Source organism: Cupressus sempervirens, chromosome 8, assembly GCF_028749045.1.
Source record: "Cupressus sempervirens isolate cs-2001-9-10 chromosome 8, ASM2874904v1, whole genome shotgun sequence".
NCBI classification, from domain to species: domain Eukaryota; kingdom Viridiplantae; phylum Streptophyta; class Pinopsida; order Cupressales; family Cupressaceae; genus Cupressus; species Cupressus sempervirens.
The window spans coordinates 779394707-779408763 of record NC_143125.1 but is presented as its reverse complement, the minus strand read 5'-3'; the positions used below and the strand labels follow the sequence as shown (position 1 = coordinate 779408763).

The following is a 14057-nucleotide window of genomic DNA, read 5'->3' as shown; positions in this document are numbered from 1 at the left end:
GGCAAGACCCCCTTTGCCTCCAACACTATCGTTTTGAGACACCTTGTCAAGGTTAAAGAGACATTGTCTAGAATCGTAATCAATGCTAATTGGGGCAAATGGAGGCAATCTAATAGTGTCAAGGCAGCTTCCATTGAAGCATTGACACTAGATGACTCTTGGTGGGATCGTACTAAGTACCTTTCGAAGTCCACCGAGCCTATATTGGGCATGATCCAATACACTGACATGGATAGGCCTTGCTTGGGTGAGGTATATGACGACATTGACTCCATGATTGAGAATATTGGAAATATCATTAATTGGAAATAGGAAGATCTTGACGAAAAGTTCTTCAAGGAGCTAGAGGTAATCATGATAAACAGATGAAACAAAATGACTACCCCTTTGCATCTAGTTGCCCTTGCATTGAGCCCCAATTTTTTTAGCCAATTAGTCCTCAAGGGGAGTATCACTAGAGTTGCCACATATTGGGATCCTAAAGTTGCTCAAGGGTACAATGCATCTAGTTGCCCTTGCATTGAGCCCCAATTTTTTTAGCCAATTAGTCCTCAAGGGGAGTATCACTAGAGTTGCCACATATTGGGATCCTAAAGTTGCTCAAGGGTACAACGCAGCCCTTCAAAGACTCTTTCTCGGGCACCTATGACCTCTAATGAGGTCTAAATTTGAGTTTTGCGAAAACCGATGATTGTGGTCTTGAAGCTCTTGAAGACAAAAACAATGTTGATGCTCATAAATGGTGGTACTTCCATGGACAAATGTACCAACATTTGCAACCAAGTGCAGTCAAAATCTTATCACAAGTTTTTTAATCTTAAGATTCTAATTTCTAAATTCTTGTTGATGAATACCCAAAACTCTTCACTCTTAAGTTCAAATTTGTAAATCTTGATAGGTTGCTAGTTCATCATCACCTGAGAGCAACTCAAGCACACACTCATTCATACACTCAATAAAACGCAACCGACTAAACTCCAAGAAGGCAGATAACTTGCTCTTTGTGCATTCAAACTTGAGGCTCAAAACTCACAAAGAGAATACTTACAAAAAGGGGAGGCAAAATGTTGGGATGTTGAACCAGAGACTGCAGAGTTGGAAGCCCACTTTGATGCACTTGCAATTGATGATAGTGATCGTGAGATACTTCTGATGTTGAAGCTGATCTTGAGGCCGGTCCTGAGAGTATTGATGCTAGTAGCCTAGTGGCAATATTTGTGCTTCTAATCTGCAACTGCATAAAGATGATGATTTGTTTGATGATATTTGATCACATATGATTGATTAGTAATGTTGACATTATTGTTTTTGAACTGAGACATTGATATGGTGGTGTATTTTGACATTTTGTTATGTCATTCGAACTAAATTGTTAATATATGTGGTGGTCTATTTTGCTACGTTGCTTTAATATTAGCATAGTGGTGTATGAACTTATTTGCTGTAACATACTTTTTTTTTTAAATTAAAAAATTATATGGATGAACCCAAACCCAGCCCAAAAAAAATTGAGCAAATTTCAAACCTGCATCTGCACTGACAACTTAGCTAAATAGCAACAAATGCTAGTTGGTCCCAACAAGGAAATTTGGGGACAAAGAGCACTTTAAACCTTTTTGAAAAAAAATTATTGGAAGGTTATGATGGAGCCTAAATTCTAGTCTCCTTTTTTGGAGAGTGAATGAACATAATAAGTTGGTGCTTTTGATGCCTCAAGAGAGTGGACAGGTTCAATGTACAGAATTTCAAGCACAATGTGTTTCTTTTACCTGGTGATCTGTTATACGTAGATTATAAACAAAACCTATGGGACTCATTTGATCAATTTGGTGCACCCTTTGTGAAGCAAAAGGCCTTGGGTGGTTACAGAAGGAGTACACAGTATAAACATCCTTGCAGATACAATATATGTATATGTATGTATGTGTAGGTTTGCAGAATAAAGATATCAGCAGGGACAATACTCACATTTCTAAGTGTGTCAAGCTCAGACCTACACATTCCATATTAAGAAACTTGCTACCAACAGATACACTTAACATCACACTGTTCATTATGCCATTTACTTGTTAAAACAAGTCTCACCTGTAGCATTTCACTCCCAGCCAAATTTCTGAAAAATTCAATCATAAAGATAAACAAATAATCCACAGAAGCATCAATGAATAGCTTGTTGCTGGGTATTTGAGTGCCATAACAACTTGGTTAATACTTTGAGTGCTGTTAACTGTGGACATGGACTATTTCGAGAGTAGTAACCAAAATATTCTGGAGTTGACTACAGGACCACATTCTGCAGCTTCCTGAGTTTTATTAATATCACAGACAATATAGCCATGAGCATTGAAAAGGCACAGAAACAGTGATTAATATATGCAACGTTGGAGAGTTGTAATCAATACATTAAAATCTGGTTATTACAACAACAACAACAACAGTCTAACATTAATGGGAAGATATTTAGGTCATTATATATCAAGTCCCAACTATTTGCATGTGTTGATGGGATCTTGTCATCGAAAGAACAATCAAATATTCATTAACTCGCACCTAACGCCCATACCTGACAGAGTTCAGAAATACATATGAATAACGATACAAAGGTTTGAATTCGGATATCAAATACTCCAGACAGAGTGGGCTTGTGCAGGTATGGAGCGATTGATGATGATGTCTTCACACCTTATCGATTGCAATTTGAAGCCATAGGTGCAGGGAACTAAAAACGATCTCTATAGTGATATGTATGAAGTTGGATATGGTGAACCACTTCAAATGCGATCCATAAGAGCCCACCGAATATCAAATAGCATGAGGATGAGGATGGACACGTAAGAAAAGGATGTCTTATACAGACCAAATCATGGCACATAAAAAAGGCAATTCAGATCATACAAAGGACTTTTGCATCACAAGAAATAACAATATTATTTCACGGGGATGTATTAAACAAAATAGATGCATTGATATCATTGATGGAAGACAAGTTTGAAGGATATGCGACATATATTTCTCAACTTAGCTGCCGCATATAACTAATAATAAGAAATATTATTACAATAGGAGGGTGACCGAAGAAATCCAGTTTGTCTTCTAAGTATGTGCCCATGATATATGCAGTAATAAATCATAGTCAATGAGGATTGTGCCGATGTGGTTCAAAGACATATTACTGCTCGGAGTACTTGTAAAGAATGATAAACAAACTTATTAAAGTTAAACAATAAACAAAGAAAGTGAAAAGGTGTTATTATCAGGTATAAAACTGTGCAATTTATTTTTGAAAAGATGTGAAGTTTTGAACTTAAAAGTTATGTCCCCTTACATCAAGATATAAATAAGGATGACATATTCACTTTCAAAACAGAACAAGACAGATTCAATATTCAAACATCTATATTCTACAAGTAGTATTTTAGATTATTTGTCTAGAGGAAAATGGAAATAATATGACTTTGTAATATAAATTCAATTATTTTATTTTTATAATAAAATAAAAAGTCCTTTGTTTATTTATAAATGGCATGGAGATTTAAACTATAGATGATTCATCCTTCGTAATTATTTTTTGAAATTTTGTACACAATTTATATATCAAATAAGTAGACATGGTCATTTAACATCTTAAATAGGATCATCATAGATATAGTGAAATATATAATTGTTTCCATATCTATGTCTAGTTTGTCTCCCTACCAAAGGAGTTAAAGTTCAATCTAGACTAATTTAAGATTGCATAAATATTTGATCTCTCGCATCTTGATTATTTAATTGTTGGCAGTATAAGTGCATAGAACATTATAAAGTTGCATGTAAAAATCTTCACTGAAGTTGACTCTATTGCTCGGATAAGCAAAGGCACTAGTTGTTTTATTATTGAAGTTAGAAAATCTATAACTTCCTTCCTACAAGCATCAAATCCATTATTTACAAATATTTTACAATCCATTCAATTCAAACACTCAGCATCCAGTTTCATTTTACTCGAGTTCAAGGACCTTGCTAGCCGAAGAACTCCAAAGCTTAAATTTGCTTTAAAAAAGCTCTGAACCGAGTAATCAGGATTGAGGGGAAAGACTACCTGCCTAGGTGTAGCGGAGCCTAGAGTGCAGGGGAATCAGGGTGATTCTCGTTCGTTGGCCAGAACTGATTGAAAGATCCTATCGGAGAAGTGGCAAGCTCTTGGATTTCCAATTTGCGGTTTTGAGAACCAACAGGTTATTCCTTGGGGTCCACTCCAAATGCCTATCTTCTCAGTTCAGCATTATCCTTTGTCCTTGGTTAGTTGTGATTGTTTCTGTGTCATGCTTATGTCTCAATATGTGCTTGGTTATTCTCTAGGCAGCTTAGATGAAATGTTACATATCATTTGTGACCAAGCAATCATGATGTGTTGAGAGGTTGTTTGGAAATTATGAATCCATTCCTTAGGTGTTTCTTGTGGGCAATCCCCTCCATTCTTATCATTGTATTGATGTGTAATGTTTTCAAGTGCTGAAACTTAACTATGCATTGGTTATCATTTTCTTTGACTACCAAAGAGGAACATGATCTAGAGCATCATTAGGTAACTGTTGAGAGTTTTTGGCTTGTTCTCTATTGTATTCTTAAGTTATGGGTGCCTCCTCTTATGCAACTTAAGCGACTCTTAGGCTAAAGGCTTTATATTTCCCCCTTTTGAGTTATCACTTAAGAGACATGTACTTAAAGTGATTCTTATCAAACATGTGCCAAATAGGTCAAGGGGGCATTGGAAAATAAGGAGCCTATCAGCTCATTTTTTAGGAATTTATTTGGAGCATTGGATTGGACTTGCAATGAATTTATGGCTAAGATTTAGTCGTTCTTTAAGGAGCTATTATATAACATATTAGAGTTTTCTTGGAGCTCATTATGTGATCAGACTTTTCTCTATTGCTGCTATAATCTTGTCTTGAGGCTTGAAACCCTTGAGTATCCCTGGTCTCCAAATGACCTGCGGGCTCCCTAGTCAAAGTGGTGTGTTCTGGTGGAAGTTCTTCGGTCTATGATGCCCTAACAAATAATTTCCAGAGTTGTATTTTCAGGCATAGAGGCCATTGTGGATGGTGTGATTCAGAGTTATCAGGATTGGATTTTAACAACCTACAACAATATGTCTGCATACTTTCGTGCATCATTAAAGCTAACATTTGAGAGTAGAGGTGGGGCATTATTGTGAGAGCTACCATTGGTTTCCTGAGGTCTTTTTCTATGGGGCTAGGCTTTTGAAGTTTTTAATTGAGGCATTTAATCTGCATAATACTGATCATATTCATCTCACGCTTATGAGGAAGACATAATGTGAGTTGTTTCTGAAAATTCTAGGCAGATTTCAAGTGTTTTCTGTAATTTTTTTGTAGTCCAAAATATTCAGAAATTTCTTAAATTTAGTAGAAATATCAGATAAATACTTACAGCCTAGATCTGAGTTTACCAAAGGCTTTTTTATTGGCAAATAAAATTTCAGAATTTTCTGTTGCATATTTTTGGAATATTGTTGTATCCTTTATCCCTATTTGGGGCTATTACAGTGACAAAAGTTGAGCACTCTATCAATAGTTGTGAGGCTCTATCTCCTCCATTCCTCATCATGTTGATGTCATACCACAGAATATGTGTAATTGTTTGGGGGTAAGGTTTTCAAGTTTTTAATTGAGGCATTTAACCAGAAATCTGCATGTTACTGATCATGTTCATCTCATGATTATGAGGGAGAAATAATGTGAGTTGTTTCTGAAATTTCTAGGCAGATTTTGAGTGTTTTTTGTAATTTTTTTCATTCTCAATAATATTCAGAAATTTCTTTAAATTAGTAGAAATATCAGATAAATATTTTAAGTCCAGATCTGAGTTTGTCAAAGGGTTTTTTATTTGCAAATAAAATTTCAGACTTTTCTGTTGCATATTTTGGAATATTGTTGTTTTCCTTTATCCCTTATCCCTATTTGGGGATATTACACAATTACACAATGACAAAAGTTGAGCACTCTATTTGTGAGGTTTGCCTCCTCCATTCCTCATCATGTTGATGTCATACTACAGAATATGTGTAATTGTTTGGCTTATGTTATTCTATGTTAGTGTGAATTGGCATTGTTTTCACTTTGATCACCATGTTGTTCAATTCCAACATCCTGTGCAAGCGTGAGAGATTGCAACATGTTTGTCACAATTGGATTGCAAAAAAAATATGTTTGTTAAAGTTGTTTTTACTAATGTTTTGACGTAAAAGTTGGGTCATTGTAGCTTGCAAGCACTGTTGGCAATATGGCTAGGTAGGATAAGTTAGGGTTGTCATTTATGGCAACATATGGCTCAGGGTGAGATGGCAGAATATACAGTTGGAGATTCTACAGTCAGAGACAGAAAATTGTCCAAGTGTTAGACAGTTTCACTAGCAATGCAGAGATAGTTTTTGGTATTGCAAAGGCTACAAAGATATTTGACACATGCAAAGTTAAGGACAGGTAGTACAGAGTGTCATGATGACGTACCTAAGTGCGCAGATCAGTACCGACAAAGTTACAGGTCAAATACCAGTAAAGGCAGCATACACAGCAAAATAGATTATAGCAAAGCAGGGGAATAAAGTGTTAGGGAATTATTTCGGTCAAGAAATAATTACTTAATTATGTAGGGACGACATCCTAGATGTTTACCCTAAGTTAGCGCAACGTGTGAATATATCAAGCCAATTGCACAAGAGTTTTTGTGAAAGAAAAGAGTACAAGTAAAGAGTTAATACATGCGAAGTATGAGTATGTGATATAGGTGTTGTTGTGCGAATCCAAAGTATATGATGAGTATGCGAACTATGTATATGACATGCGAACTTGTATGAGAGATCTATGATGCAAATTCTGATGTCAGATCAGAGCTATGCAAAGTACAGCAGTCAACAATAAAGAGATTTTTGTATCTATCTCATTTTGTTTAAAGGCACTATATTGTATAATTGTGTGTTAGGGCAGTGGGCTCTTCTTGCATACAGTTGTAATTGTACAACTAACTCCTAACAAGGTTGAGGCTTTTAACAGGGCCTAATCCTCTAACAAGGACTGAGACACTATATGTAATTCATAGACTCCTAACAGGGTCAATATACTTCACAGGATTCTTTTGTTTAGTGGATCATTTTGTGGGAACCATTCCAACTGGGGTTTTCCCTTGGCCAGGGTTTCCTTAGTTAACAAAATATGGTGTTATGAGTTCTCTTTGTGTATGGTTTTATATACTGTTCAGCATTATTGGTTTACTTTCATATGCATGTTGCAAAGTAATTTATAATATCCAACTATGGGCTAAAATTTGTAGAATACTGATTCCCCCACCACCCCTCCCCAACCTCTCAATATTATCTATTTCTAACAAGCACATCTCTTAGATCGCATACAATCAACAATGCAACAAAGGACATACGGATGATAGTTTGGGTGAATAAAGTGGTGGCAAAAGCTAGAGATATTGAAATGTTCATTTGCAACAGCCACAACTCACTTACTCTCTTTAATACTTTTCAAGGAAGGATTTTCTCAAACCTATAGAGAATGTACCAATTGCTTCACTTTCTTTGTAAGGATGCTTGAGGTGCAAGTGACTCTACAGATGATAATATTTTTATATGGATGATAGGTTAAGTGAATTACGTGGTGACAAAAGCAAGGGATATTCAAATGTTCATTTGCAACAACCACACCTCGCTTACTTGAACCTTTTTAAAGGAAGGAATTCCTCGGACTTACAGCGAATGCATCACTCACTTCACTTCATTTGAAAGGATGCTCCTTATTAACCATTATCAATTCTTATAGACTGATAAGGAAGAAGAAAAAGTGGGGTTAGCAAGTGTTCAATTGGATGAAGCAGCCTCCAATATGATGGTGAACCGAACTCGAAGTCTGATTTTGATTAGGTAAGGAAGTGAAATAAGCATAACAGCAATGTATCTTAGATCGTCTACATTTTGCCAATCGTGCATAGAGCCTATCAGCTTTTTATTTTGTTCTATTATGCATATGCATTTTGAAAAATGAAACTCATACTGAAGTGATAGGACATTGAAAGCTCGTTGCTTATATGTCAACTCGAGTGAATTATCCATTCAGCTCTAATGTTTCATAATATAACTTTATAATGTATATGATGAAAGACGTGTGTATGAATAATTGAAATCCAAATACTTTTAAAGTTTTTCCTGTTTTTAAATTGTCATCCTTCAAAAAAGCATCCCATCCTGCGTCCCATCCCCTACGTCCCATTAACACGACCCCTATTTCCTGCTATCAACATCCCAGAAATTTGATTAACACAGTATTGGAACTATCCTCGAGGAATTAAGTTTGTAAGCTTTTCCTACCCATTGAAATAGTAAAACAGTTACTATAAAATTAAAATATTTATTTTTTCATGAGCATCCGACTTATACAAGAATGTTATGCTATTAATGTATAACAGGTTTCGGATCATACTATATGATAAATAAAATAAGCTTCAAAGTATCAATGTTACTGATAATGACCGATCTAAAACCACATTAACAACAAGCTTTTTCAGTGAACATTTTTCTCATCAAAGGCTATCAAGATGCTCTCAAAACTGAAGATTGCAAAGTTATGGTTTAACACCGAGCCCTAACCTTCCTTATCCCCAACTTCTTTGTTATCTTCGACCTGCGCTGCCGACCTCTTCTCTGGCCTCTTAAGCGCACCCTTGGGGACTTGTGGTGGATTCCGTGGAACCACGGACTCAACTTCTGTATTGGCATTCGCGCCATCCCGCCTTGCAGAGGGCTGAGGCGCTTCGGCGAGAGATGGAGGAGGCAGCCCCGCAAACAAGTTCTCATTATGTTCCTCCATGGGATCTGGTGATTGATTAGGGTTTTAAAGTTTTCAGCGCAGCAAGAATGGCTGTCTCGAAAACGTAGCAGACCATAATCGCACTAGACGATATTGTGTGCCGATATTGCCCGATTTGATCTCGTGTTTTTAGTATTATTATTATTATTTATGTTTGAACCTGAAAAATAAATTCAGGCATTCTATCGGGGATTTTGAGGAAGAAAAAAAAATTAGAGTTCTCATAACTATCATTTTGTCTATATCATATAGGTGTTTATTAATAAAATTATTTCTTAATATAATTTAATTTATTATAATAGTAAATTATAATATTTTTTTAATTTAAGTAAGATTAAATTTAAAAATTAATTGAAATAGATTAAATAATATTCCTTATTTGTATTTAATTTGTCACAAATCAAAAAATGATCATGTAATAAAAATTATATAGAAAATCTATTATGGAAAATTAATAGAAAAATAATAGTAAAAATAAATTAAAATAATTATTAAAAACTAAAAAGGTTGACTATGTAGTGCAACAGTAGTGTTGCAAGCTTGTGTGGATACAAGTTGTGAGTTTGATTATATGCCCTTGTATGTACGATGGACGGAGTTAATAGTTATTATGCCTCCACACAACTGAATATTTGTTCCCCTCATGATCAGTCCTACCCTACTAGTTGTTGTGATTTGACTGTCTATGGTTCACGCCTCCTCAATCCATAAATCCACATGCATGTGTCACGCCAAGGTAAAGAGTACCTAACCTTCAGCAATTGGGAGATATAAAGTGTTGGCAATTAATTGCCTTAGAGGGATAAGGAGATGTTATGGAACATAGTGGTTTTGCACTTGACAAGTCTTTTTATGAAGGTATTGTTATTGTTCATGAAGTTATTCACACTATTAGGAAATCAAAGGATTTTTGTATGATAGTCAAGTTGAACATCAAGAAGGCTTAGGGTAATGTTAATAGGAAATTTAATGGTTATCTTGGAAAGGCTTGGTTTTGTTGAGGCTTGGTGTAATTTGATCTTTAGTTGTATTGCTACTCTGAGATTTTCTATCCTAGTTAGTGGAAGCCCTCAAGGTTTTTTTTTGAGATGACAACTAGTTTTAGGCAAGGGGATCCATTATCCTCATTCTTATTTATCATAATGGCAGAAGTTCTTGGTCAATCTATCAAATTTGTGGGAGTCAATGGCTCATGGTAAGGTATTAAGATTGTGATCAGTATTGACCCAGCCACTCACTTACAATTTGTAGATGACACCTATTTAATAGGTGAGGCCTTTGTGCGAGAAGTGAATGTTATTAGATCAACTCTTGACAACTATGCCAAGGTGTTAGGGCAATTTATTAATTGGTCTAAATTGAAAGTGTTCTTCTTCAATATGGATAAATTTGTTCAAGACTTGTATGTTAGGTCCTGGGTATGAAATTAGGGAGTTTACCAAGTAGATATCTAGTGATCCCTTTCTTGGAAGATGCTCGCAAGGAAAATATACGGAAAGATCTTATTGAAACTTGTGTGAAGGTTAGAAGAGTGGAAACGTAGGTGGATGTCATATGTTGGTAGAATTTTGATGTTGTAATCAGTTATATATGTTATTCTAATATTTTTGTGAGTTGTCTCAAGATTCCTATTAAGGTGTTGAGATATATTGAGCAAAGGATGAGAAGGTTTTTTTGGAATAAGACTTAGGGCGAGGATAAATTCCCTCTGATTGTGTGGGATTGTATTTGTAAATCAAAAAGAAATGGGGGTGTTGGCCTAAGAATTTGGCATTTAATTAATAAAGCTTTGGGTGCAACACTTGTTTGGAAAATCTACTTGAATCCCCATAGACTATGTGTAAGAATCTTAAGAACCAACTTTTTAGATTCGATAGATTTGAACCATATTTCCACTATTCAGAATCCTCCCAAAGGTTTTGGAACTTTATTCTATAATGTAGGGAGGTCATTACAAATCATCTGTCATGGAAAATTGGTGATGGATGCTCTGCAAGTTTTTAGCTTGACTCTTGGAATGGTGAACCACTTTTATCTCATAATTTTCAACTTCAAGAAACCATATTACTCTTAACTAACTCATTAAGTCAAAGATCATATGGCCCGAAGCCCTTCACCCTTAGGTGAAATTTGGTCTTTGAAAGACCTAACATATGTTGGCTTAAATGAAGGGTAGGAAGTTGTGATGAAACAGATCTTTATGGAAAGAGTGACAAGATGTAGTGATAGGTTGATATGTTATGCAGCCAAGAGTGGAAAGTATTTGGCTCAACTGGGCACACTATGCTTGCTAACGAAGAGGTTAAATAAAATTGACCCTTCAAATTATGTTGGGATAGAGATTATTTGCAGAAGGTTAGAGCATTTACATGGTTAGCGATTCAAGGAAGGATACTAACTAGAGAAAGAAGGAAAAAGTATGGCTTTACTAACCCAAGTATGTGTGTAATGTGTGGAAGGTGTAGTGAAGATGTAGATCATCGGTTGGTTAAATGTGAATTTGTGAAGGAGTGTTGGAAAGCACTCAAGTCAAAGTTGGGTTTGGTTGGCCCTCTACCAAATAGGATTTTCAATATCTTCAAATGTTGGTCAACCAATTGGAAAAGATAAACACTTTCAAAAGTGTGGATAATTAGACCGTCAATTGTCATATGGGAGATATGAAAAGAGATGAATAGGAGGATTCAAAAAGGAATCTTTGGTATGAATTTTGTATAGAATTGATTCAACTATTTAGTAGGTGATGAGTATAGCTACCAATCATCTAATATCTTGCTTGACTTTCACTGCATGGGATAGTTTAGTTCACAAACAATGGCACAAAATCAAAGTAAGATATAGGAATATAGGGGGGAGCGTTGTGTGTGTTCCAGTTGATAGAAGTAAAATGTCATGGAAGTGTTGTTATGTGGAGCCTAATCAGACTTAAAGGTTAATTTGTCCCTACTTCATTTAGTGTAGTTCCTCTCCCCCCCCCCACGCTCGATTATTTTATGGGAGTTTGGGGTAGCACCCCTTACAGGGTCCTGGGCAGAGCCCCAAGCATGGTCCATGTCGCGATATAGGGTGGGGTTGACTAATTTTATTATTGTAAAAGCCATCAACAGTTATTTTTCTATTGGACAACTTATTCTAGCCCTAATTTTATAAGCAACAAAAAGCTTGTATATAATGGCTCTGGGTTAGGGATTTCATAATGTATGATGAGGTTGTAGCTCCGTGAGGTTATATTGAGTTGTAAGGTATTACATATTGTAATTAGGTTGTAATCGAGTTAGATAATAAAAATATTGGACTTGTTGTTGGCAGACGTAGCCTAAGGATTAGGTGAATCACGCTAAATCTTTATGTCTTGCTTCTCTTCTTTGTGGTTTATTATTTTTTTATATTGGTTATATTTGCATGTAATTGTTAGTTATGTCTCTTTGATTGAGTAGGAGTCTCATGGTTGAGTGGGAGAGATGGTAGACAAGGGTAGCTGAAGGTTGAGAAGTTTAATGGGCAGAACTTTCAGTCATGGAAAATATAAATGGAGGAATGTCTTTATCAATACGATTTTATGGTGGTTGTTGTAAGGAAAACCCAAGAAACCGATAGCTATTATAGATGAGGACTGGGATATTTTGGATAGAAATGCACTTGGAAGCATTTGTTTATGCTTGGCACAATCAGTGGCATTTAATATTAGGAAAGTTAAGACGACGAAGGAGTTGATGCAAACCCTAGGTAAGTTGTATGAAAAGCCCTTCGATTCATACAAGGTATTTCTCATGAAGCATTTATTTAATATGAAGATGGAAGAAGGTGGTTTGATTTTTTATCATTTAAATTAGTCTAATATGGTTACCAATCAATTATCTTCTGTAAATGTTAATTTTGATGAAAAAATTAGGGCTCTCTTGATTTTGTGTTCTTTGCCTAAAAGATGGAATGGCTTAGTAATGATTGTGAGTAATTTTTTTCTGGTTCTAATAACCTAAATTTTGATGATGTTATTGGTGTGATTCTAAGTGAGGAAACTCATAGGAAAAGCTCAAGTGGATGTACAATAGGGAGTTTTTTGAACATACAAAGCATAGGTAGAATGAATGAGAGAGAAAATAATTATGGAAATTATGGGAAATCAAGAGGAAAATCAAAGGGAAAGAGGTCTTAATCTAGAGGACCAAGAGATCACTAGACAGTGGAAAACCAGGGCACAAAAAAAGGATTGATGGACTCAAAAGAACAATGAAGGAGACAAACAAGAAGGATATAAGGAGGCAGATGTGGTAAGTAACAAATCTAAAGAAGATGCTTTGCTTCTTTCCTAATAAAATGTTAATGATTCATGGGTTTTATATTCAAGGGCTTCATTTCATGCTACTCCCCATAAAGGTTATTTTCTTGATTACATCTAAGTGGATTTTGGGTTGTTTATTTGGGAGATAATGAACATGACAATTGGATGATGAGGGTTGCACCATTACTTTTAATGATAAAAAATGGAACATTTTAAAGGTTATTTAGTAGTAGAAAAAGGTGTGGAAGTATACACCTTATATCTTTGTATAGGCCCTATTGTTCCTTCTACTTTAATTATTTTAGAGAAAATTGAATGTTCTATATCAAATGTTGTAGTTGAGTAGGGAGAACAAACAATTGTTATGGATTGTGAAACAACACTATGGCACAGTAGACTTGGGCATATGAGTGAGAAAGGTATAAAATTTATTGTTAGATAACTGAGAAGAGGGGGGTGAATCAGTTATGACCAATTATCCTAAATGCCTTTCAAATACTTTAGTACCAATACAACTTCATAAGCTTCAAAGCAACAACTTAGTGATCTTGTTCAACTTCACAATTCACACTTGTAATCAATTCACTTCAAATTATTATCTCACTATCTCTGTTACTACCGAGAATCAGGAATATAACTTAGCTTTTACCTTACTAATACCGAACTATAGTATTAAGTAAACACCATGAAAATCAACTTGCAACATAAAATTAATCACACATTTGATGTCATGATTTAACGTGGAATCCTTGTAAAGGGAAAAATCACCTAGGATCAACAACCCAAATAATTCTAGTCTTATGAAGTGAGCTTTGCGAGGAGCCAACCTTGTTAAGGGTTACATGCATATTTTTAGTGTGACCTTGTTAGAGGATTTTAGCATAAAGATCATCTAGACC

General features: G+C 35.4%; 1 protein-coding gene across 1 annotated transcript in view; it reads right to left on the bottom strand.

Moving 5' to 3' along the window:
• The window catches only part of LOC149544731 (nucleolar/coiled-body phosphoprotein), a 39843-nt gene extending 30748 nt beyond the window's left edge, over window positions 1-9095 (bottom strand). The window contains exon 1 of the mRNA XM_089795301.1: window positions 8657-9095. Within this exon, the coding sequence (XP_089651427.1) occupies window positions 8657-8876 (220 nt within the window). The 5' untranslated portion in view covers window positions 8877-9095. The remainder of the gene's footprint in view (window positions 1-8656) is intronic.
• Between the last annotated feature and the right edge of the window lie 4962 nt (window positions 9096-14057).